This window comes from Arvicanthis niloticus, chromosome 25 (assembly GCF_011762505.2).
Source record: "Arvicanthis niloticus isolate mArvNil1 chromosome 25, mArvNil1.pat.X, whole genome shotgun sequence".
Classification (NCBI taxonomy): Eukaryota; Metazoa; Chordata; class Mammalia; order Rodentia; family Muridae; genus Arvicanthis; species Arvicanthis niloticus.
Window position 1 is genome coordinate 867660 of NC_133433.1, and position 27760 is coordinate 895419.

A 27760-nucleotide genomic window follows, 5' to 3' on the forward strand; every position below is an offset into this window, starting at 1 on the left:
ATTTTTGGATTAATTTCTATTTTATCAAGTATTAAAATGGCTATACTGCACTGGCTTGCTTCTTAAGTCCATCTTCTTGGAATATCTTTTTCCATCCTACACTCTCAGGTCATGTTTATCTTTGATATTAAGTTTGACTCTTGGATGCAGCAGAATGGACAAATGAGTACTATTTTCTCATCCATTCTGTTAGTCTGTGTCAGTTGAGACCATTGGTGTTGAGAGTTGTCAATGAGAGGTGTGTGTTAATTCCTGTTATTTTGTTGTGGGATGTCTTATATTTTTCAGCCTCTTTTGATTTGGTGGTCTAGGATTATATATTTCTTGGATGTGTTTAACCTCTTTGTTCTAAAATTTTACTTTAGTACCTTTCTGTAGGGCTATAGACTGATAATTGCTTAAATATGACTTTATTATGGATTGTCTTTTTTTTCTCCATCCATCATGATTGAAAATTTTTCTGGGTATTATAGTCTGGGCTGGCATCTGTGGTTGTGGAACATATGTCTAGGCCTTTCTGACTCTTAGAGACTCCATTAACAATTCAAGTGTTTATTATTTATACAGCATCCTGCCTACATGCATGCCTGCAGGCCAGAAGAGGGCATCAGATCCCATTACAGATGGTTGTGAGCCACCATGTGGTTGTTGAGGGTTGCTGGGAATTAAACTCAGGACCTCTGGAAGAGCAATCAGTGCTCTTAACCCCTGAGCCAGTGGGTTATACCTCTGATTGAACAATTCCAAACTTATAAAGCCTATGATTAACATTATTTTAAAAAATGTATAAATGCAAAAAGGAAAAGGGGGCATGGAATAGGGGTTTCCTAAGGGGGGTTGGGGGAAATAGGGATAGGGGATGCCATCTGAAGTGTAAATAAAATATCTAATAAAAAAAAAACAATTCAAGTGTTATTCTAATAGGCCTGCCTTTATGTGTTACTTGGTCTTCTTCCCTTTTAACTTTTAATGTTCTTTCTTTGTTCTGTACATTTAATGTTTTTAAACAAATAATAGCTTATGCTGGCAAAGAAGGAGAGTAAGAAGAGCACACTTCCATTGCTTGAGGGAGTGCAAACTTGTACAGCAACTATGAAAATCAGTTCAGTGTTTCCTCAGGAAGACGGAATTTTATCTACCTCAAGATCTAGCTATGCCACTCTTGGGCATATACCCAAAAGACGCTTTATCTTCCCACAGAGACACTTGCTCAACCATGTTTATTGCTTCTCTATTCATAATAGCTAGAAATTGAAAACAACTTACAGATGATCCTTAATGGATGAATGGATAAAGAAAATGTGGTACATTTCCACAATGGAATATTAGCCATTAAAAAGACAAAATCATGAAATTCTTGGGTAAATGGTTGAGAGTAGAAAAAAAATCATCCTCAGTAAAGTAATCAAGACATGGAAAGACAAATATAGTATGTATCCATTTATATGTGGATATTAGCTGTTAAGACAATGATAACCAAGGTATAATCCATAGATTCACAGAGGTTAAGTACAGAGTCTAGTGGAGACAGATAGATCTTCTTAGGAAAGAAAAATAGCGTAGATAGTTAAGGGTGGGGGGGACTGGCTAAAACCAGGATATCAAGTGTAGAAGGAAGAGGGAGAGAGGAATGAGAAAAATAATACTGGGAGAGATAGCTGTAACTAGGGATAATTTGATGAGTAGTTTGGGAACATTATACAGTACTAGCTTCCTAAAATGCATGCCTATAAGAAGGTGATCTAACATGGTACAATCCACGGACCCAGAGAGGTTAAGTAATACGGAGGGCATAAGGGGAGGGATGCAAGGAGCTCCCTGAGAAGAAGAAATAGAATAGATTTCGTAAGTGGTGGTGGGGAGAGGCATAGGAACGGTAGGGATCAGGTGAGGGTTGTGTGGGGCGACAATACTGTGAGAGATGAGTGGAGTTGGGGAGCATTTGGAGGGATGAGGCAGAAACTAGTATAATGGAAAGTCCATGAAATCTATGAGGATAATGTCAGGGACTGCTCTGCCAAATGTTGGAACCCTGCACTGCCAATAGCTCGGGGTCCAAAATTGTTAGAGCCCACACTGCCCCAAGCTTTGGGGGCTAAATTGTTAGAGCCTGCACTGCCCCAAGCTTTGGGGCTAAATTATCCTGGCTTGTACTGCTGCTCCGGTCCTGGGTCAGGGTTCAGCAAGAGAGAGAGTGAGGGCAGATTCGAAGAATGGAGACCAGACAGAGTGTAATTCAGTTCCGTTTATTCTCAAGTCTCTCTTCTTCTCTCTTTCCAAGTCCCTTGTTCTTAGTCCAAGTCCCAAGTCTCAAGTTCCTAGTCCCTAGTGCCTCCAAGTTCCAATTTTCCAGTCCCCTCTTCTGTCTGCCTCTTGCCTTTTATAAGTGTCACTTCTTAAGTCACACACACCCAAGGGAAAATCCTGGGTATATAAAACAAGATGTTATCAGAGTGTGCTCAGCTGTTGTAGGCTGTTGAAAACAAGTCTCTTGTCAGGGTATATGGCTCAAGGTGGCTACAAGGATGATAGCCACCTTCTGTCGGCTCCCCACAGGATAACACTAGTGATGTCTTCTAGTAATGGGGGACATGGAACCTGAATCAGCCATCCTCTGTAACTAGGAAAGGCTTTCAGCAGAGGGATTTGGATACCAATTCAGTCACAAACTCTCTGACCTACAGTTTGTCATGTCATGTCTGCATGATGTGCTGGGACAGGAGACTCACATAATTGTCATCAAAGATGTCAGAGAGATTTCATCCAGCAACTGATGGGAGCAGACACAGAGTTTCACAGCCAAGTCCTAGGCAGAGCTCAGGGAGTCCTGTGGAAGAAGGAGTGCAAGGATTAGAGGGATTGAAGGAGCCAGAGGGGTAAAGGCCACCACAAGAACCTGGCCCAGAGAATCAACTGACTGGGCCTCAAGTGGGCTTACAAAGATCAGGGAGGCTGTCTAGGTCTGACCTTAGGTCCTCTGCACATGTTGTTCATGTGAGATTTCCAACAGTAGGAGCAGGGGCTATCTCTGGCTCTTTTGCCTGTTTCTGAGACAGACCCTTTTCCTCCTACTAGGTTGCCTTTTCCAGCTTTGATGTAAGACTGTGTGCCTGGCCTTACTGTAGCATGTTATGCTGTGTTTGGTTGATGTCACTGAAAGGCCTGCTTTTTTCGGAGTGGGATTTGGGAGCAGGGATCAGTGGAAGGGGAGAGACTGGGTGAAGGAGAGGGATGAGAAATTATAATCATGATGTAATATATATATATATATATATATATATATATATATATGTTTTCAACAGAAAAAAAAAGACAATCTAAATGAAATTGCCAAATAATAGGAAAAAAAGAGCCCCAACTGTATATCTTTTGTCACTGAATGAAGCTTCTAGTACCAGGATTGTGCTAGATGTAATTTAGTTGTTAGATAAAAGAATCCCATGAAAATCCCCAAACAAAGAGCTATATACAAGTTATTCTCCACAGACTTATGGCAAGACTCTATTGCTGCAGACAATGTCTACATAATTCTTGAACACGGAGAAGTCGGGTTTGTGCCTTACATAGAGCCTTCATCCCTATTAGGTAGTGGTTTGGTACTAAAAGGTACTCTACAGACTACCAAAGGAGAGACATAAACACTAAACTAGCTACAAAGCCTTCAACCTACAATGGTGTCTGGCCTGCAAGATACATTAGTGCAAAGGTGGGACCTAGGGTGAAATCAAACACCACTGCTCTGCTAAATGAACATAGCCATGCCTCCTAATGACTTTCTTCTATACTCACAGATTAGAGCCTTGCTTACCCAACATTAGAGAAATGTTCTCCTACAGTAGATGTGAACAAACACAGAGACCCATAGCTAAACAACATCTAGAGAGTGAGATACCTTAGAACACTCAGCCCTAGACAGATGTCTCCATCAAATTCCTCCACCCAGGGCTCAGAGAACCCTGTGGAAGAGGAGACAGAAAAAAATGCAAGAGCTACAAAGGAGGGAGGACACCATGGGAACACAGACCTTTTTTTTCCATTAAAAAATGTTTCTTAATTGGCTATTTTATTTATTTACATTTCAAATGTTATTTGCTTTCCCAGTTTTCCTTCTGCAACCCCCTTGTCCAGTCCCCACTTCCTCTGCTTCTATGATGATGTTCCCCGACCTATCCACCCACTCCATCCTCAATGGCCTGGCATTCCCTTAAACTGGGATATTGAGTCTCCACAGGATTAAGGACCTCTCCTTCCATTGATGCCAGATAAGGCCATCCTCTGCTGCATATGCAGCTGAAGCCATGGTTCCCTCCATGTGTACTCTTTGGTTGATGGTTTAGTCCTTGGGAGCTCTGGGGGGTCTAGTTGGTTGATATTGTAGTTCTTCCTATTGGAGTTGCAAACCCCTTCATCAGCTCCTTCAGTCTTTACTCTAACTCCACAATTGGGGAACCCATGCACAGTCCAATGGTTGGCTGAGAGCATCCGCATCTGTATTTGTTAGGCTCAGGCGGAGCCTCTCAGGAGACAGCTATATCAGGCTCCTGTCAGCAAGCTCTTCTTGGCATTCACCTTAGTGTCTGGGTTTGCTATCTGTATACAGATGGATCCCCAGATAGGGCAGTGTATAGATGGCCTTTCCTTCAGTCTCTGCTCCACACTTTGTCCCCATATTTCCTTTAGATGGGAGCAATTCTGGTATAAAAATTCTTCTAAATACAACATGACCAAAACACTTGAGAACTCACAGAGACTGAGGCAGCACCCACATGGCCTGCTTGGGTATGTACCTGATGGGGTCCTAGAGCTGAAAGGAGAATTGGACACATTCCTCATCTCTAACAAAAGAAATTATTCCAATTTGTAACCATTTTCAAATGAAAACTTAGTTTTGCTCAAGGGAATCTCACTAAATGAACTACTCTTAAGGATAGGCCCCATGCCCAGCAATAGATGGCCAGCGGAAAATGAACCCAATGGCTTCTTTGGAGGGAGGTTTCTTGTCCCATAATATTGTGCCAGAGACTTTTCTTTTTCTCTGTATTTATTACTTATTGTTTTTACTTTTAAAAACATTTTTCTTACATATATTACAGCTTCCAGTTTTATGTTTCCTGACCATGACAGTGAGCAGGTGTATCTGTTTCTTGTGCCTTTTCTCAGATCCTTTTCTTCTGCTTGCTTGTTTTGTCCTAGTCTGATGTGTTTGTTTTGTTGTGTTGTCTTATTCATCGTTCTATTGCTGTGAAGAGACACCACGACCAAGGCAACTTTCATAAGAGAAAACATTTAATTGGGAACAAACCTCAAAGTCTATACCCAGTAACAACACCTCCTCCAATAAAGCCACACCATCTAATCACCCTAACACTTTCCAACAGTGCCACTCCCTGCTGACTAAGCATTCAAGTACATGAGCTTATGTTTGCATTTCTTAGTCCTATCACCATACTTACTATATTTTATTATTATTTTTAGAAGCCTGTTTGTTCTCTGATAGACAGAAAGGAAATACAACCACATAGGAAGGGAGGTGGGAAAGAACTAAGAGGAACAGAGAGAAGGGAAAATAAAATCAGGATGTATTAAATTAAAAAAAAATCATTTTTAATAAAAAAAAAGCTATATGTGAAGTATCATTTTATTTAAAAAGAAAAAGGCAATCCCCCACAGATATTTCCATTGACTAATCTGATTTTGATAATTTTTCCATCTAGCTGTTCATCTCAAATAACTCTAGGCTGTGTCAGATTGACAAATAAAATAAACTACAATAGATGGAATGGATGGGGTGAAGTAGATAGAGCGGTCTGGGGCCTTACCTGCTAGAACTGTGGCAGGGAAAGGCAAGGTGAGTAGAGTGAACTGGGTGATAAAGCCAGAGCTATAAACTAGGAATGACATTAGAATGACTGCTATCTGGTGTCCACAGGCCAGAACAGAGTCAACACTTCCAGGATCTCTGGCTACCCTTTATGTATTGGTGGCTCCTCTTAGGTAGTGTATACATTTCAAGGCTGGGTACCTAGCATGGGGTAGAGTTCTTGCCTAGCAATTTCAAGGTGATAGGTTCCATTCTTGGTACTGGTTCAATTCTCATTGCTACAAGGAAACAAACAAAACAAGGCAGAAAGCTTCTTGTGAGAGAGTAAGACCACTAATCTTGAGAATAGTTATGCCTCTTATTCTATAAGAGTGGCATTTGTTATACAAGTAACATATTGTAGTTGCTATCACTACTGCCTTGCTATCAGTCTGCCTAGAATGGAACTACATATGTTACAAAAGCCAGTTCACATCTTGTTGCACATGCACCATGTAGCATGTGACTTTTCATCTTATGCTACAAAAATTTAAATGGTGATTATCAAATCATTATTATCTCTGTAACTTTTCAAAACCCCAGTAACAACAACAAGCTCTAACATGGCACTTACTAGATAAAATCAAAATTGAGTCCAAATTTTAAAACACTATGGTAGCTGGAGCCCCATTGCCTTTCCAGTCTGTACCTCCACCTGTACCTGTGGCAGATCAGCATGCTCTCACCCCAACCCCACAACCCTGGCTGTCTCCCAGGAGGACTGCCTAACCCGGGACACAGGAGGCCTGCTCTAACCCAGGACACACAGCTTCACCAGCCTCCAGAGAGGCCTGCTCCAATTCAGGATACCCAGTCCAGTTAACAACAGAGACAACCAAATAGTGAAAGGAAAGCTCAAGAACATAATCAACAGAAGCCAATACAATCCGGCGCCATCAGAACTCAGCTCCCCTACTACAGCAAGCCCTGGATACACCCAAAGAGCAAGATTCTGACATTAAATCCCATCTCATGAAGATGATAGATGCCTTCAAAGAGGATATAAATAATTTCCTTAAAGAAATATAGAAAAACACAGCCAAACAGGTAGAAGCCCTTAGAAAGGAAACAAATGAATCTCTTAAAGAAATGCAGGAAAATACAGTAAAACAGATAAAGGAAATAAACAAAACATTTTTAGGTCCAAGATCTAAAAATGGAAATAGAAACAATAAAGAAATCACAAATGGAGACAACTCTGGAGATGGACCTAGGAAAGAGAACAGGAACTACGAACACAAGCAACACCAACAGAATATGAGAGATGGAAAAGAAAATCTCAGGCATATAAGATACCACAGAAGATATTGGTCATGACATTGGTCAACGTAAATGCCAAGTATAAAAAAGTTCCTAGCCCAAAACATCCAAGAAATTTGGAATACAATGAAAAGACCAAACTTGAGAATAATAGGCATAGAAGAGGGTGAAGATTCCCAGTTCAAAGGGCCAGAAAACATCTTCAACAAAATCATAGAAGAAAACTTTCCTAACAAAAAGAAACAGATGGCTATAAACATAAAAAAGCCTACAGAACACAAAATAGATTGGACCAGAAAAGAAAATCCTCCTGCCACATAAAAATCAAAACACAAAATGTATAGAACAAAGAAAGAATATTAAAATCTGTAAGGGGAAAAGGCCAAGTAACATATAAAGGCAAAACTAACAGAATTAGACCTGACATCTCAACAGAGACTCTAAAAGCCAGAAGATCCTGGACAGATGTCTTATAGACACTAAGAGACCACAGATGCCAGCCCAGACTACTATATCAAGCAAAGCTCAACCACCATAGATGAAGAAACAATATATTTCATGACAAAACTAAATTTAAACAATATCTTTCTACTAATCCAGCTCTACAGCAGACACTAGAAGAAAAACTCAAACACAAGGAAGGTAACTATACCCATTAAAACATAAGAAATTAATCATCCCACAACAAACTCAAAAGAAGAGAATCACAAACATAATACTACCTCCAACAACAAAACTAACAGGAATCAACAATCATTGGTCTTTAATATCTCTTAAAATTAATGTATTCAGTTCCCCAGACCTATGAACACTTGATCTTCAATAAAAAAAAAAAAAAAAGAAGGTAAAATCATACAGTGGAAAAAAGAAAGCATCTTCAACAAATGATGCTGCTCTAACTGGCTGTCTACATGTAGAAGAATGCAAATCAATCCATTTTTATCTCCTTCTACAGAGCTAAAGTCCAGGTGTATCAAGGACCTCCACATAAAACCAGATACACTGAATCTAATAGAAGAGAAAGTGGGAAAGAATCTCAAACACATTGGCACAGGGGAAAATTTCTTGAACAGCCACCAATGGCTCAGGCTCTAAGATCAACAATGGACAAATGGGACCTCATGAAACTGAAAATCTTCTGTAGGGCAAAGCATATTGGCAATAACACAAAACAACAAAGTACAGATTGTGAAAAGATCTTCACTAACCCTATATCTGAAAGATGGCTAATATCCAAAATATACAAAGAACTCAAGAAATTAGACTTCAGAAAACCAAATAACCCAAATAAAAATGGGGTACAGAACTAAACAAAGAATTCTCAACTGAGGAATCTTGAATTGCTGAGAGCACTTAAAGAAATGTTCAACATTTTTAGCCATCAAGGAAATCAAATTAAAATGACCCTGAGATTCTATGTTACACCAATTAGAATTGCTAAGATCAAAAACTCAGATGGTAGTAGATGCTGACCAGGATGTAGAGATAGAACACTCCTCCATTGCTGGTGGGATTGCAAACTGGTACAAGCACTTTGGAAATCAATCTGGCAGATCCTCAGAAAATTGAAACTAGTTCTAACTGAAGGCTCAGCTACACTGCACCTGGAAATGAATATGCCCAACAGATGTTCCACCATATTGCAGAGACATGTGCTGTACTATGTTCACAGCAGCCTTATTTGTAACAACCAGAAACTGGAAGCAACTCAGATGACTCTCAACTGAAAAATGGATACAGAAATTATGGTTCTTTACACAGTGGAATACTATTCATCCATTAAAAACAAAAACATCATGAATTTTGCAAGCAAACAGATGGAACTAAAAAACATGATTTTGAGTGAAATAATTCAGACCCCAAGGACATGCATGGTTTGTACTCATTGATAAGTGGATATTAGCCAAAAAGTACAGAAAACCCATGATTAACCCCACGGACCGTTCGAAATTAAACAAGAAGAAAGGCCCAAGTAAGGATCCTTAAATCCCACTTAGAAAGAGGAACAAAATAATCATGGGGGAAGAGGGAGACCTGGATGGGAGGAGGGAGAGGAATGGGGGGATGAGACAGGAGAGAGGCACAGAGGGCCAGGAAAATGAATAGAAATATGCAGCTGCAGGGTGCTGGTGGGGGTGGGGATGGGAAGAACCTCTAGAAAGTCCCAGAGACCTGGGATGGAGGAAGCTACTCAAAGTGGGTAACTTTAGCCAAAATGCCCAACTGTGGGGATATGGAACCTTCACACCACTTCCAGTGGTCAGACAGGATCCTCATTGGAGGGCTGGTAACACCAACCCACCCTCAAAACTTTGACCCAAAATTGCTCTTGTCTAAAAGAAATGCAGAAACAAAAACAGAGCAGAGATTGAAAGATTGGCTGACCAGTGACTGGCCCAATTTGGGATCCATCCCATGGGTAGGCAGGCACCAATCCTTGACACTATTACTGATGCTATGAAATACTTGCAGACAGGAGCCTAGCATGGCTGTCCTCTGAGAGGTCCTACCAGCAGCTGACTGAGACAGATGCAGATACTTAACAGCCAACCATTGGACTAAGGTCGAGGACCCCTGTGGAAGAGTTAGGTGAAGGATTGAAGGAGCTGGAGAGGATGGCAACCCTATAGGAAGAACAACAGTGTCTAGTAATCTGGACTCCTGGGAGCTACCAGAGACTGAACCACCAACGAAAGAGCATACATGGGCTGGTCTTAGACACCCCAGCACAAATGTGGTAGAGGGCAGCTTTGTCTGGCCTTAGTGGGAGAGGATGTGCCTAATCCTGTAGACACTTGTTGCCCCAGGGTGGGAAGGGATACACAGGGGAGCACCGTCTCACAGGTGAAGGGGAAAGGGGATGGGGGAAGAGCTCTTTGAGGGGGACAGGAACAGGAGACAACATTTAGAATGCAAATAAATAAAATAATTAATAAAAAATCCCAAATCACTGTTGTGGTTTGAATAAAAATGGCCCCCATAGGCCCATAGGAACTAACACTATTAAGAGCTATGGCCTTTTGGGGGTAGATATGGCCTATTTATAGGAAGCATGTCAGTGGGGCATGTGCTTTGAGGTGCCAGGCCTAGTGGCTATTTTTCCTTATTGTCTGTGGATCTAGATACAGAACTCTCAGCTTCCTCTCCAGCATCACATCTGCCTGAATGACAGCATGCTTCCCACCATGATGAAAATGGACTAAACCTCTTAAGCGTAAGTCAGCCCTAACTAAACACTTTCCTTTATGTTGCCATGGTCATGGTACATCTTCACAACACTAAATTCCTAACTAAGACACATAGCAACCCTAATTTTTGTCAGTCATTGAACTTTCAATTTGTAGTCATTGTACTAAGTATGTCTTGGAATCACAGGAATCACTCTTTATTTCAGAGTTCTGCTTGCGAGACCCAGCTTTACTGGGTGGTCTTGAGTTTGACAATCTGTCCAGTTCTTAATCTCCTGGCCTAATAATGGTGACTTAGAATATAATGATTTCTAAGTCTCTTTCTGACTCAAACATCCCTGATTCTGTTCCCAAGAGGAAATATGAATTAAAGACCAGAGAAAACATCACTGATATAAGGAATGCAGTTGAACATCATTCTTCATTCCTGTGACACTAAAGTACACGTTGATGCTGAATGACATGGTGGGAAATTATAGTAAGGTATTAGTTTTGACTTCTAGTATGACTCAACTTTAGGGAAAAATCTTACCTAGCAGAAGCAAGTCTTAGTTTAAATCAGTATAGGGATCTGTGGAGCATTTGCGAGAGTAACCTACTGGGGGCTTGATCACTGACCTCTTGGGCAGCCATCTTAATACGAGTTTTCCAAATCAAACCTAGAGATCTAATATTTTTAAGACAACGGATTTTAAAATCCCCTTGAAAGTTGAATCTTACATCCCCTTAGGTATCTAAAAATACAGTGGGGCCTAAAGTTGACAATTGAACCTGTTTTCCTTTCCTGGAGCTGACAAAGTGGACAATACAGAAATGTAAACGCATGACTGAGAAGCATTCACAAAATTCTCAGCTACAGCTTCCCTGCACGCTCTGTGTGCAGACTGGTCTCGCCTGCATCTGCAGATCCAGTCCAATGCAACATAATTAAAAAGACTGCAATCAGTTCAAATCAGATATTAATGATAGGGAATTCTGAAACCAAGTCACGTGAAGTATGCACATAATCTAGTTCTGAATACCTACGCCTAGGATATAAAAATTAAAAAATAAATAAATAAACAAACCGCAAAAAGCAATGTCTTGGAAGGAAGCAAGATGTCCATGGTCGTTGGCGCACCACTGGATTAACAAAACACAAGCAGCTGACATGTGGTATATATAGGGAGCTTCAGCAAAGAGGGCAAAGTCGACCTTCCATTACGCTAGTTCAGGAAGTGAGGGCAGGCCGGAAAGGGCGCCGGAAGTCCCGCCCTTGCCTTCCTCCATCCCCTCCCCCTCCCGCCCACGTGAGTTTCTGTTGTCGCCCCCCTAAGCACCCTGTGTCTTGATGTCCGGGCTTCGAATGGGGTGACGCGCGGTGACGCCTCAATGGTTGCCAGACACGGTGGGGTTCGCAGCGCCTTCTGGCCACTGTTCGAAGTGCCTTTCCTCCAGAGCCGGGGCTGCGACTGTGCGTTGGGCGGCCGTGAGGCCGAGAAGCATGCGCGCCAGGGGCGCAGGCTGCCTCGCTGGGCTGCTGGCCGTCGGATGGCTGATCCTGGTGGGCCTGCAGACCTCGCAGGCGTCGAATGTCACCTCCGCCGTCCAGGAACCCGGCATGGTCCGCGAGAGCGAGAGCGAGAACGAGAACGAGCCCGAGGAGGAGGCTGAGAACGAAGGCGAAGTGGCTGAGACTGATACCACGGTCGAGGCCGAGGAAGAGGGTGAGGGCAGTGGCTCCCTGGGCACGGGAGGCCACTGAAGAGGCCAGAAGCCTTTTTTTGTAGAAAAGAATTACCTGTGCCATCTTCTGTAGAGATTTTTGGCATTCACATCAGCCCCGAGTTAACCCACTTTGTGCATCTTAAAGCCTGTAAATACAAGGTGCTAATGTCGAAAGCTCTGGGAAAATAAGCTCAAATTAGAAATTGCTACAGAAATATTTTAGTCTTACTTTGGAGAAGGAAATCTTACTTTAAGAAACAGAGTACCCCCTCACTATGGGGAAGTTGTGTGTGTGTGGTGTGTGTGTGTGTGTGTGTGTGTGTGTGTGTTTTACTCTGCATTTATCTTCCTATAGTAGGTGGGTGGTGGTTCTATTTTTCAAGTTCCAAAATGGTTGACATCCTTATCCTTTCCTGTTCTTGACATGGAAACTCAAGGGAAGTCAAATTCCTTTTACTGTGACACACCTAAATGATATTCTGACTATGCTGACAAAATTGCCCCAGAGCTTCCATAATCTTGGTGGGGCCCTCAGCACCCTGCCAGCAGGCAGTGTGGTGTTTATCCTTCAAAGGATAGGGTCATCAGAAAACAAAAGGAGCCGAGTAAAGACCTTGTCAGATTATGATGTGTTAACACGAGAGAAAATGAAACAAACCCATGTTTGGCTCCATAAACATGGCTTAGGACTCCTGACTCAATAAACAAGAGAACCTGACAAACAGTTGTACATATTCCTGAGTAACTCTCATGCTGGGAGGCCAAAGGATGATTCCCTACCCCCACCAATGAGCCAGCAGACATTGTCTTGATGTCTTTTGTTTTTCTCTTATCTTCTCAATCTGTACATAGAGTGTAAGTGATCACAGATAGAGACTCTCAGCATCAGAAAGAAATTGTCAGAGGTTATTGGGGATCCTGCCTTGGCAACTTTACAGAGACCTTGAAGAGCTCCATGACTTTGGAAGTGTGAGGTAGAAAGGTTCTCAGAAGAGACTGTTCCAAGCATTGCCTCTATTCTTTGAACAGTTTTAGTATTAAACTGGTCAAAGGAAAATTGTAGCTGTAACGTGCTAAGTAATACCTAGGCCATCCTCTAGGGATGGATGTGCAGTCCTTTGCATTCAAATTCAAAAGTTAAATGCACATATTCTTTTAGCTCTTCAGTTTCTACATCTGTAGACTATTGAGAATTCGTGTGCCCTCTGACATTGTAGATGTACAGTGTTATGCCGAAGTGCATTTGGCTGGAGAGACTGAGGGTTCACAACTGGAAACAGGGGATACATATCCTTGGTGCAGGTCCTTGCTGCATTTGCTTCATCCTTATAGCCCTAGTGGACTTGTAAAAATTGTCATCATGATTTACTAACTAGTATATATTTTTTTCCTTTTCTTTCTTTTTACTTTTAAGTCAGCTTCAAGTTGTTCACAAAAATAAAGGGTAGCAAAAAACCATTGGTGGGAAGATTTTGTAGAAATTTCAGTCTTCTACCTCCCCTAATTTTTGTATGTCCTACCTTTGAAGCTATACACACTCAAAATTGGGCAAATAATTTGAATGTACCTCAATTCTCAACTGTTAAGCATGAAATTGGAATGTATCCATCATGTAAATTCAATACCAGCATACTAGAGCTCAGTTCATAATTATCGTGGTTCTTTTCACACTATTGTCAAAACATAATACTTACGGAAAATATGAAAGGCATGCCTTTGTTTGGAGAGAATGCCATTTTGCTGCATAATTGCAAAGCATTTTCATTTTTAGATTTGTAAACAATTGGAAGAGTAGTCAGTGAGCTTTAATCGTGTCAACATCATCTATTTCCTTTTGAGTCCCCCCATAGAGATGTACTGTCATGATTTATCCACTTACAAATCTTATCAAGTTAATTTGATGTATGAACATGAAAAAGGAAGTAGCACTGTCCCTTGTGCTTTTAGAAAACCAAGAGGGCTGACGTTTTGTAGCAGACTATTTCAGGAGAAAACCCTTTCTCTTGGAAGATGTAACATGTGTCTTCTTCATCTTTAGAAACTCCATATCTACTTATAAGTTAAAGAAAACCCTGGCTGTTCAGCCAAGATGCCGTGTATCACTGAGGTTTTGATTTTATAACTAACTAGACCTTTACCATTTATATTGTTGTCTCTTTCCATTATTCAGTTTGTTAGCTGCAAAAGGTTTTACCTGTTCATTTTCCCCTAGGCCATGATCAAGCAAAAACAAAAGGTACAGAACAACAACAACAACAAAAACACTTGTCAAACTTTAACTTTGTTCATTTCTGGTGAACTTTACTGACCGTTCCATAGAAACAGACTACATGGAGGGTATGTCTAGACTTTCCCACATTCCTGGAAGACAGTCAGGCAGTGAGAAGAGAGAAGCTAAAGGGATGGGCAGAGATGTTGAGTTCACAGCTTTGCTTTATTTCAGAATTGCTCGTCTTTCTAGGCAATTCCAGCCAGTCTTCAATTTGATCATTTTAGTTTTTAAAATATGGTTAGAAAAAACTGATGACTAATGATGAAATAACAATGCTTCAAGATAAAAGGAACCACAGAGTATGTTAGATTAATTTAAATTCTCCTTCATGTACTTTATAAACATTCTGTATCAATATGCTCTTGGGCTTATTAAAGGGTCCCATAGATGTATATAGTAAATCATAAAATGAGTTGCACTCTAAAAAAATACAACTGTGGTTGAGCCTGATGGCACAGATCTATATACCAGCTACTTTAGAGGCTGACGCAGGAATATTGTAAATTGGAGGTCAACTTGGCATACGAAGTGAATTCAAGGCCATCCTGGATAATGTAATGAAACCTTTCTTAAAAGCAAAAAGAGGAGTAGGGTCAAAGATACAGCTCAGGTTAGAACACTGACCTAGCGTGAGACTCCAAGTTAATACCTAGTAATGCAATAAAAAATAAAGTAAAAAAAAAAATATGTCTTTCATTCTAAGAAAGAATGAAAGCCCTGAGATATCAACCTTACAAACCTCCTCTCCTCAAAACAACAGTTTGAGGATTCCAGTTTCACCCTGATGAGGGTCAGCAGTCACACTGTGCAGTGGCGGGATGTGTACCTGCTGTGGACCAGGCTCTGGGAGGCTCTAGGAATCCTTGCTACATTTTTGCCTCCTTCTGAACTCACTGCTGAGATGATTGGTGGTTTTTATTTTTTCTTCTTTCATGACAACTGCACACAGTAATTTTGGACAGTTGAGATTTCAACCTCTAGGACTTTAATTTCATCTGAGGTTTCGTTTTGTTAGATTGTTCTTCAACTCTGCCACTTTCACATCCAAATTTGTCATCCGAAATATTTTCAGGACCCCAGATTCAGTCTGCATGTTACCCAGGTTCTTTTTACAGGTCATTAATAAAATGTTGAGGAAGACAAAGGCATTTGACACATCTTTCCTTTTACATTGACACCAACCAATTAACTAGCATATGTGGTTCTTACTGAGGTACTGATAAGACTTTTTTTTTTTCATTTGCTACAATGTTATAGAATGTGAACTTTGACAAATGCCACATGAAGTCCAGATTTGTATCATTTTCTTTGACTACCATTGTAGGATTTTCAATTTTAAAAGGTGACTAAATAGACACTTAGTACATCAGCAAATATGAATGTTGAAAGAATCTTCGGATATTGTGTGGCTCTATCTCTTTGTCCTTTTCCCCCTTTGAGGAAATTCAAGTAAGAGGGAACTTTGTGTTTACCCAGAGTAACATAGGTAGTAAATAATAGACCTGACTGACAGATGGTTGTTAATGGTACAGAAGTCATTCTTCTATGTAGGATTTTATGCACAGGGCCCAGTTTTTAGCTTATGTCTCATAATATGCCAACCAAAAGTATTCAGACATTCCAAGTATTAAAATACCAATTTAAATTGATCGTCATGAAGTTCAAATCATTTAACAAAGTCAATGTTAATTTAATTATACATATCAAATGCCTTCTCTGTATTCACAGTACTGTATTTGATGTTTGCAAATGCAGAACAAAGTGAAAAGCCTGTAAAACTGTTAATGTTTTACAATATTGAAAACAGGAAAAATTAGGAATCTGAAATTAATAACTACAAAGTGAGTTTGAATTGGCTTTGCTATTATGTTTTCACTTGATATGTACTCCTAAGCAATTTACAGACTGCTTTCATAATCTATTCAGTGTCAATTAACAAGTGAGATAGGCTTTGCAGTTTTTACAAAGAGTTAATTGGGTTTGACAGACTGAAGTTACTTCACTCAAATTCAAACAGCTAATTAGTGATAGAAGCTGTGTTTTGGACTTCAAGTTGGACTTCAAATGCTTTCTGTGTGATTTGTTGCCTGAAGATCTAGTGGTCTTTAACATTCTCCTTTAACAGCCTGTTGTATATTTTTTTCTGTTGGTATTTGAGTCTTAAATTGTGTTTTTGAAGTCTTGGTTACATCTGTAACTATAGGAACTCATGGTAAACTTCAGAATGATTAAGATAAAAGGAAATGTCTTAGCATGGTAGCTCATACCTGTAACCCTAGAGAAGCTGAGACAAGAGGATCTCCATGTTCAAAACCAGTCTGTGCTAGGAAAGGGAATGTAGCCCCCAAAGCTCCACAAAGGGAAAGTAAAAAGAAAATGTGACTTAGAACCAAGACAACAGCACTTCTCAAATAATTATATATTCAAATAATTATATATACATACACACATTCTATCTATCTATTTATCTATCTATCTATATATCTATATATCTCACCATACTAAATAAAGCATTGTGAAGTGGAATGTTAGAAACATTGAAATTTGCCATCCAAACCTGCAAAATTAATGAAATTTATTTGTTTTTATTTTTAGTGTATAATTGGTGTGAAGACTTATTTGGAGATGTAAATTGTTTTGTATTACAGTTTATTTTTTCCTTATTTATAGAAGATAGAGTATTTTAAGATGGTTTCTAAAGGCCAAAAGCTGTTGTATGTCTTGTTATACTTTTTTCAGTTGGATTTTAATTTTCTGTGTATTAGCTAGTGAAGAAAAGCCTTGTGTTGTATATGAGATTCAAAAGCAAACGTAGTTATTTCTAACTTAATGAATGTTCTTAATAGTTTAAGATTCTTTTGACTTAGAATGGTGATATCTGTATTTATGTGAGGGGCAACTTTGCTTTCTTGGTTTTAATAGAAAACTAAAAAATAAAATAAAATAAAATAAAATAAAATAAAATAAAATACCCTGATGACCATACGACAATTATTTGAACCTTTTAGGTCACAAGTAAGATGCTTGTCATTTTAAAAAGTGATTGTGTGATTAAATAATGTTTTTTTAAACTTTGTTTAGTTCAAAACAGAACAATAGTCAAAGAAGTAGAATTCGGAATGTGCACAGTAACTTGTGGTAAGTAGCTCAAACCAAAGGAACAATGAATACTGGACTTCCCAAATTAAATGCCAATTATGTGTAATTTCTGTACTTTTTTATACATTCCTCATGTCTTATTGATTTCTATGACTATTATTATAATTTACACACAACACTAGGTATTTGTTTAAAAGGTGTATTTTAGGTTTGGGGTATTTTTCCATAGAAACTATCCTCACTAAACTAAAATTCTGCTTCACAGATGTTCAAAGATGGGAGATCTTCAGTGCATGGAACAGATGCATTCCCACACTGTTTTGGCAACCTTGCCAAGAAATAGGCTTATTTGTAATAGACTATTACAAATACTCTGGTTCTCTAACTTGTAAGTCATATTTTAGAGAAAAGAGGTGTTGTTTTGTGAGATGAGTAACAGTGAAGGAACATGACACTGTCCATTCCATAAATAGAAATTTTAAACAAAATATCATATGTAGGGTTGGGTTCCAGGTTTCATGTGCTATATAGACCACTGGTTCTTAAACAGCTACACTAAATGTGTTAGAGCAGATTGTTGGACTGACCCAGTTTCTAACAACCTAGGACTATGGATAGGTCTCAGAGTCTGAAGTTCGGATCAGTTCACAAGGAAACTGTTCCTGGTAATGCTGGAAGGCCTTGGGCTCTATAGCCGTTGCCTGGAATTGATCGGCATGATGAGAAGACTCTAGATGATTAACAAATGAAATTGTTTCTCCTCAGTAGAATGTAACTTAAGAAAGAACAGTGATGAGATTCTAGTCTGTACACATCTATTTCTAGGTGAAATATTTGGTAAAAGAATTAACCAAAATTGACAGGTTTTTAATGTGTGTGCATAACATGAAATGTGCTGTTTGACCACTTTCTTGTATACAAATCAGTGGCCCTAACATTGCCACATCAGCATTATCTGCAGAACATTTTCAGTACCCCAAGCCAAAGCCCCATTCCCAGTAGACAGTAGCTCTCCATACGTACACCGCTCCTCTGTGCTCCTGGCAGGCATTTTTTTCTAATGCAGCTTAAAACAGGGTTCTGGTCATAGCTTTGTAATGACAGTCTAAATGACAGAAATCATTATAAAACAACCCAAGTTCTCAGTTGTAATTTACATCTTTTGTCGTTGTTGCTGATTGAAAATTTTCCACAGTGTAGTGATTTTTACATTAGTAATCTTTCAGCCTTCCTTCTCATGATCTTGTGGTGTCTACTTTCTTGACCCTCAAAGGGGTAAAATCACAAAGGAACATTTTAGAAATGTAGGATTTCAGACCTTTTCAAGACTAGGTCAGAGTTTGCACGTCTATAAAGCTCTCTGGGTGACTTGTACGCATGCACTCTTAAATTTGTAATCCACCTGTCATCTTCAGACTTTCCTTTCTGTGGAATGAGCTCATGATTAATGCCTTGTTAGGGGCTAAAGAGGGACCTCTAGCAGACCAGAAGTTGAAGGTAGACTGCCAAGCCTGTTAACATCGTTCATTACAGGATGGGACTAGAAGCCGCTGACACTCTAGGATCAGCTAGTAGCCGTTTGATTGCTAGCAGAGATGTGTGACAGTTTCAGGAAGAGTATCTTGCTGGAAATAGAGGTTTGCTTAGCAGTTTATCCCGTCTATACTTAATACAGAGAGTTTGTCAGTGCAGCTACTAAAAAGCAGCTAGTATGTAAAATAGGATTTTGGAATTTCTTCCAGAAGCTCCAACTCCAACTCTGAAAAGTTCTATGATCAAATAAATTTGTTTAATCCTATGTGTTATTTCAAATGAGATTTTGTTGGCTTTAGGAAGCATATTTTATGTACTCTAAAAAAGGAAAAATGCTATCAATTTAAAACATGCACATTTATAAATAAGTTTTGATTTCAAAGGTACTGAAATATAAAATTTTTATATTTTAGTCCATAGAGAATTATGTATGAGAGAGTATTAGCATAATATAAGTTCCCCCAAAACTTCTGTACTAAAGAGGTCCTTTTAACTGTGTTGTAATATTTTCAAATATACATGCAAGCATAGAATCCTTTTCTGATAGGAATAGTACCCATGCATCTTATGAAACATTCTTGAGGAAATACCATTTTAGAATATCAGTGATGCAGGGAGTCTACATTCAAACATTCAGGGAGTCTACAAAAAATATATGTGTTGTCATCCTGAACTTGGGGATTTAATTTTTAAAATTTAGAGAACCTTCTCAAAACAAAACAAAATTTAACTGAAAGTACAGACCTGATGGGAAGAAAGATCCATTACAGTTACTTTTATCTGAACATTTTCTCATTTCTTTAACTAAAGGTGTTGGTATTAGAGAAGTAATTTTAACCAATGGATGCCCTGGAGGTGAATCCAAGTGTGTTGTCCGTGTGGAAGAATGCCGTGGACCTGTTGATTGTGGCTGTAAGTTGAATCTATATTTGCTGGGTTTGTGCTGGGAAAGTATCTTTAACCTCAACCAGAACTGAGTACAGGAAGACTCATCAACTGATAAAAAGAAATAATAAAAATTAAATTCCCCATGTCTAAACAATCAAGAGTGCTAAGTAGCTTTGCCGTGGATTTACGTTTCAGTGATATGTAGACTGTGATATGCGGCTGCATCACTGGGCTTGGGGTCTGTGTTTGAGCCTGCCCTGAAGTGGAATACTTTTGATGTTATGGCCAAGACATTTTATCTGTAGATTGGTAAACCTTACATTGGAACTTAGAGCTGTTTGTATCGGGCTTTTCTGACATTTCAACTTGTTTATTGAGGTTTTGTAACCCTAAATTAGGAGCCATGGGCAGATCTCCAGGTTCAAAATAACATATCACTAAGTTGAATGCCTTTCCCTCTTCCACACTTTCCTGCATTCACATGGAGGGCCCTGGCCTCTGCTCTCCTGCTTCTTTTGGTGATGTCTTTATAATCAGACACCCAGTTACAAGATTCAGTGACTTCAGCATCCAATTGCTTTTCATGTCTGAGGGTGGCTTTTTACAACAGTGTGTTATATGAGAAAGGGTCCTCAGACAATACAAAGTTTTCCTTACAATAAAACTATTTGCCACTGTAGGGACATAGGATTTGAGACCTGGATTCTAACCTGGCCTTTTGTTATCTTCTCAGGGATCATCAGTAGATTCTACCTTAAGTTTGGATCTGTTTATTCAACTGGAGAAATTAGAAAGTTGGATTTTCAGAGCCAGTCTCTCATATTATATGCATACACACATGCACACATACACATGCACACACAGACACACAGACACACACACACACACACGCGCGCACGTATTATAGTATGCTTCAGTGTCTTGTTAGTGTTATGTCTCCTGTTCCTTGGTTGCTGATATAATTAAAATTGTTTATTAAACAAAGTATGGCCAGATAAAGCAATTCTATGCCCAGTGGTATTGCCAATTTATCTTCTTTTTCAGGGGGTAAACCGATTTCTGAAAATCTTGAAAGTGCTAGACTATCATGTGTTCATATATCTCCTGAAAATCGTTTCAAATATATATGGAAGCTTCTAAAGCCAGACCAAGTAAGTAGACTGTATAATCTCATTTTTTTAGTGCCTGATAACATTTGGTACCCAGTTCTGATGTTTTAGGAAAGCAATTTGAAAACTGTAGTTAAAATAATACAACTTTATTATATTACTGGAATTTAATTTTTTGTCAGGTATATATGTCTTTGGGTCATCTATAATCATAACTTAAATTCACACATTTTATGATATATTCTGATTTGGAATCAAGATTCTTACTGGGGTATATAGGTGTGGCATGATAAATAATAGATAACATTAATTAAAGGTGTTTTAAATACCAGATCAACTGAGTGTTAGATAAATGACATAATACAACTATAGGCTTAAAAATAAGTTGTGTTGTTTGTAGATGAGTAATTGAGGTATAAACAATGTCCTAGTGTGCTTTTCTGTTGCTGTGATAAAACACTGACCAAAACTAACTTTGGGAGGAAATAGGTTACTGAAGCTTACAGTTCCAAGTAACAGACATCACTGAGGGAAAGCAGCACAGGAATCTGAAGCAGAACCATGAATACTTTCTCTCCATGACCCACTCAGTCCACTTTCTTATACATCCCAAGACCACCTGCCCAGAGTGACTCCACCCACATTGGTCTGGACCCACTCACATCAATCATTAATCAATAAAATGTCCCTACCGACTTGCCAACAGGACTGTTAGATAGAAGCATTTTCTCAATTGACCCTAACTTTTCTCTTGTCAGATGACCCTAACTTGTGTCCAGATGACAAACAGTAACTAGCACAGAAAGTACTGTCCATAATCAACAGGGTTGTAAAAGTTTAGAGAATCTGATTCTAAATCATATATGTGCAATTAGTTACATACTAGGATAAGAGCAGGAGCAACTCCCCTTTAGTTAGAGTAATGCTTTCTTCCTTGCCAACCTATTGTGTTTGCTGATGATATAGCAAGTCCTGCTTGTCTTTCACTGACTCCATTGGCATTTAAGTGAAACCAGTTAAGACCGTTCATACCTTTTTCCTTAATAGCAACCTGTTATACTGACAAATGACACAGCAGTCCTGGAAGTACCAAGAGAACTTCATCCTATGGCTTTCGAGTGTGACACTTTGGATAATAATGAAATGGTGGCATCTGTTAAGTTCACAATCTATACAACAAGTGGTAAGTATCCAGTAGTGCTTTGCTTATTACCTAAACTTACACTCCAAACTTCAGGAACATCAAAACTACCTAAAGGGATTTTTAAAACACAGATCTCAACCGCACCACCCTAGAGCTTCTGATTCAGTAGATCAATATGGATCTGGCACATGAATTACAGGAAGCTGTTCCTTTAAAAACCCAGTCCTAGAGCTAGAGATGGCTTTGCCAATTGTACTGTCCTGAGTACAATTCCCAGTACTCACATGGCAGCTCACAACAGTCTTTAACGGGATGCAATGCTCTCTTCTGGTGGACAGACAGACATGCAAACAAAGCACTCATATACATCAATAAATGAATCTTTAAACAAAAGAGTTCACCATTAAAAAAGTAAAGCCTAGGCCTTCAACTTGAAATATATTAGTGCTTTATTTCCACTATGAAAATGAAGATAGACAAATGGATTGTCATGCATGATTATGGAAAAATATAATTAAGACTTAAAAAATCAGAGCATTTTTTAGAGTTATTCATTTGAATTGTGTATGTGTTTGTGTGTGTGTTTGTGTGTTTGTGTGTGTGTGTGTGTGTGTGTGTGTGTGTGTGTGTGTGTGTGTGTATTGAGATGGGGTTTCTCTAGGTAGCTCTAACCATTCTGGAACTCACTAGATAAAGCTGGCCTTGAACTTATCTGCTTGTCTCTGCTTCTTCCTAAGTGCTGGTGTTAAAGGCATGATATGCTATCATGGCTGGCTTTAAATTATGTTTTTGATAATTCAGTGTTAAAGTTCTTGCTCTAGCTTTGAACATGACTTAGCATATTAGAAATTGTTCTTCTATGAAATGTTAAATTGTAAAATATGTCCATATTTATTAATGAAATGTTAAATTGTATAATATGTCCATATTCATTAAGCTTAACCTGTAGCATCTCATTTCCTTTGATTTAGTTTCTCTTAACAATCTTTACTGTTGTTCTCTTTGTTGGTAGGGGTATTTGAGAACTCACTTGTGTTAGGATTCTCTAGAGAATGTGATAGCATAAGTATTAAGGGGGATTCATTAGAGTGGTTTGCTGGCTATGGTTCAGATAGCCCAACAATGGCAGTCTCCCTATGGAAGGCCAAGAATCCATTAGTTGTTAGATCCATGAGACTGGGTTCATCAGCTGCCCTTCCAACTAAATTGGAGTCTTGAAGAAATAGGTTCCAATACCAGCAAAGCCGTGCCTCAGCATCAGGCTAGATGAACTTGCCAGCAAGAGTGAGGACAAGCAGGCAAAAGCGTCCTTTCATGTCATTTTATGTGGCCTGCCACCAGAAGGTGTGGTCCAGGTTTAGGATGAGTCAATCAAGAAAACTCTCTCACAAGTGTGCTCATCTGCTTGGCTTTTAGTTGATTTTAGATGTAGTCAAGAGGAGATCCAAATTCACCATTGTATCATTAAATATTCTAGAGCTCTTATTCCCAGAGAAATGTCTTTATATATAAATCTTCTAGAAGTGGTAGGTAACTTTAAGGGAGTCTGTGCATTTCCTGAAGCTATTTCTAAGTCTAAAAAGGTTTTCTTGCAGTCTGGAGACCATGCCATGCAGTATCCTTATTGAAATAAAAATAAGTTACAAAGGGCTTTAAAGAGGTTTAAAAAATAAATGTTTACTAGTTAAACTTTCTTGATGTGTTTTAGTTTGCGACTTGTAAACGTTTATGAGGTAAAAGATAACCATTATGTTGAGACATCATCAGTAAGATAATTTCAGTAGCAAGTAAGAACTAAGAAAAGCACAAAAAGGCAGAAAAACTGGAGGACCAGCAAACTTTATAAATATTCTCAACTTGCCATAGCCTATGATGCTGTTGGTGTCTGTGCCATTTGTGGACTTGGTCTTCACTGCCTGGCACCTAATAGGAACATTTTAGTAGTTAGCACTTTTCACAATTAGGAACATCATCTGCTGGTGTGTAAGCTAAGAGAGTACAGACTCCAGATTCTTGTCCTTTATTGAGACAAGGTTGATTTTTTTTCTCTTGAAGCAGTCCGGGGATGGTAAATTACCTCTGCCACTTAGTACATGCACACTTAATCAACAAAATGTCAGAATATTTCAGTAACTATGACAATTTGCACACCCAGGCCCCAGACATTTTGCTTGTTTCTACATCAAATAAATACTTTTGTTACAAATAATTGGCACTCTACAGTATTGGAGTAAAATCAAATATACACTAGGAATATCTTTAGGATGGATGTAGCTAATGAAAAATTCTGCCAGGTGTAATGGTGTATGCCTTTAATCCCAGCATTGAGAGGCAGAGGCAAGCAGATCTCTGAGTTCTAGCCAGCTTGTTCTATATAGTTAGTTCCAGGACAGCCAGGGCAACATAGAGAATGTCCCAGAGATTGGGGGGGGGGGGAAGTACAGAGAGACAGAGACAGATAGACACAGAAGCAGGGGAGAGGAAAAGGAGAAAAATTCTCTTTCCCATTTGGTTTTTTTTCTCCTGTATCATATTTCCACTCACAATTACTGTCTTCCATAATTAGGCATTGTTTTGGGGATTTAATTGTGTGCCCCTAAGATATGTTGATCTCCTAGCTTCTTAGTACTTAGATTGTAAATATACAAAGAGGTCAGTAAAGATGAAATTGTGACTGGTATCCTAATAAAGAGAACTTTGGAAAGAGGAGGGAGAAAAGGAAGAAGAAAGAGAGGGAGAATTAAAAGAAGGAAAGGGGAAGTAAAAGAAGAAGGAAGAAAAATGAGAGAGGCGGGGGGTGGGGGGGGACAGGCACATGAAGGTACATCCAGGCTAGGCTACCAAAAGCTGAGAAGGTAGCAACCCCAGACTCATTGGGCCCCACAATATATTTTTAAGTTATTTATAGCATCCAAAATATGAAACAAATTTGTGCTGTTAAGTCACCCAATCTGTGGTATTTTGTTTTGGTAATGATAAGCTGTGTTTATTTAAAACATTAAGCATTGAAATTCAACCCATGTTTTCATTAATTTTAATTGCATTAAAATTTTATTAGAAAAATTTAAGAGGAAATTCAGCTTTCTTATGAAACTTAGATTACACAGGCAGTTTGTGTGGTCCTTGCAAGATGACTACTCTTCAGGAATGGAAATCTTCATACCCTTTACTCTTCATCCTCTCTCTCGGCTGATGTTGGGTGCTAGTGAATAAAATCAAATGAATTTTGCATTTTCCTTCAGAACCTACTCCTAAACATTGTCTCTCTTTTAAAATCTCCCACTTATACAAATCTGAAATCCTTAATTTTTTCAATCTGACAATGTTGGGATACAAATATAAATGCACCTTTGTGATTGTGCATAGGATTGTTTAAAGGGGGTCACTAAATACATTTATACTATATGACTAACAATAAAAACACGTTATAGTCCACAGCATTATGAGGATAAGAACAAACCAGGAGATTGCCATGCAGAGATCACTCCTCACAGAGTGGTATGTAGTAAAGTTAAAATGATAAAATAGTCAAATCATAGTTTATATAAATAATTAGACCTCTCTGGTCTCTGGTTTACTTACCTGTATAATGCAGTGTTTGGTCATTTGTCCCTTTTCTGTATGGATTATTTTTGTGTGTTTTAGAATTTGGGGAACAAAAGAACCATTGGGAAGCTATGGCTTTCACAAACTACCCCTGACACATGCTGTCTCGTCACCAGCCTATGGAGTAGCAATGCTCAGGAGCCTGGCAGCAGAAAGAGACTGTGTGACTTAGAGCAGTGTGTGAGGGCAGTGAGTGCTAACCCCAAGCTCATATTTACAAAATAGGGGTAAATCAGAATTCTAGGCATAAAATATAAGTCTATGAAGTTTTAAGGAGGAAATGGGAGAAAGTCTGCATGATTTAGTAATAGGCTTCTTAGGGTTTTTAGATATGACTCAGAACAATCACCATAAAAAGTAACATTGAATAAATCAGACTGAATCAAAATTAAAAACTTCAGCTTTCCAAAATAAGTCACTTGATAAATAAATATGCAGTCTGAAATCCAAAGAAATCTAAGGAATATAGCCAGGATAGTCAGTTTGAGAAAGTCCTCTCCCACTTTCTTAGGAAACTAAGTATATCCCTACCCTATTGCCAAGAATTACTCTTTTATTTATCTCAGAAAGTGAGAATATATCCACAAAATTACTGAATGGCCCATTTAGATAGTCATTCCCCACTTTTTTCTGGTGGCATCCATCACTGGATGTTTCTCTACTTTTAGAATTACAGATGAGAAGATCCAGCAGACCAGATACTGATGCAGTCTTAGTTTTTGTGCTGACCATAGGAGTGATTATCTGCATATTTGTGATCTTCGTGTTGATTTTCATCATCATAAATTGGTAGGTGAAGGGCTGGGATGTGCTGTCACCTTTGATTGACATCTTCCTCAATCCCCAAGCATTTTCAGTGAAGCTCAGACCATTGACCCACAGGGTCTCCTGTATGTACTTGATGCTCTCCTTTCAGGCTACCCCATCTTGTATATGGATGATTTTAAAAACAACATGATGATTTCTTCCTAGGCATGGGAGAGCTTCAGATAAGCATTTTATAATTTTACAAGGTAGATGTTTAAAAGAATTTTTTAAATGTGAATACTTTTGCTGCTTAACTGTAGCTCTCACTGCCTTAAAACTTGGTTATTGTAACCTCCTAATTGCCTTAAAAACAAACCCTGACCATATGTATATTATACCTGACAAATCTGAGGGATCGTCAGTGATGATGCAGCTGGCTTATTCTAAGTGGAGTTAAAATTTGAGTAGAAGGCACTTCTATAGAATGGAAATGTAAACACAAACTTTGTTTAGTTTTTCTTGTTTCAGTGTTTTTATGTTTTTATTCCACCAGGGCGGCAGTGAAAACCTTCTGGGGGGCAAAAGCCTCAACAACTGAGATACAGTCCGAGTTGAGCTCTATGAGGTACAAAGATTCGACATCTCTTGACCAGACACCAACAGATATACCTGTACATGAAGATGATGCTTTGAGTGAATGGAATGAATGATGTATGGATGACATATGAGAAACCAGAAACCATTAGAGCATATCAGATTCATTATTATGAAAATAAAATATATACTGAAAATTTTTCAATGATCTTGAACTGAATCTACCTCAATGGTGGTAATGCAATGTGAAGACAGCTATATTCAGTCTGGTTCTGTGGTATAATTGTCACATTCCATTTTAATAGTTCTTGGTAGTTACTGTTTCAGATAATGTCTTAGGGACACATAAATAAATGTATATACAAGTAGTTTTTGATCTCTTTGGTCACTTGTGATGTCATTTACCTTTTCTGTCCTAAATAAGAAAAATATGATAGAGAAGTTGCCTTGGATAGTAAGCTTTCTCACGCTAGGGAGGTTGAACCACTCAGGTAACCATACTTTATAATCTGCAGTGCATGTAACATATAAAACATCATTTGTAAAACAGGAGGCAGTGATAATAATCAATAGTTAGTGACAGTGTGCCATACACTGCTTAAACCAGTTTACATACATTAGATAACTGAATTGTATTTGTGTAAAAGAAATACAGATAAAGAACTAGACAAGCATTTGGAGGTAACTGAAGAAGGACATGAGTTTGGAAACTTGTACTTCTCATAGAAACTGTGAGTTAGGGACTCTAGAGTG

General features: G+C 38.8%; 1 protein-coding gene across 1 annotated transcript; it reads left to right on the forward strand.

Moving 5' to 3' along the window:
- Nucleotides 1-11694: 11694 nt before the first annotated feature.
- Nucleotides 11695-27382, forward strand: Spaca1 (sperm acrosome associated 1). The gene is made up of 7 exons (XM_076923965.1): nucleotides 11695-12014; nucleotides 17369-17425; nucleotides 19730-19831; nucleotides 20852-20958; nucleotides 21964-22099; nucleotides 26335-26455; nucleotides 26967-27382. Exons 1-7 carry the CDS (start codon nucleotides 11792-11794, stop codon nucleotides 27121-27123), a joined length of 903 nt encoding a protein of 300 aa, XP_076780080.1. The 5' UTR covers nucleotides 11695-11791; the 3' UTR covers nucleotides 27124-27382.
- Nucleotides 27383-27760: the final 378 nt, after the last annotated feature.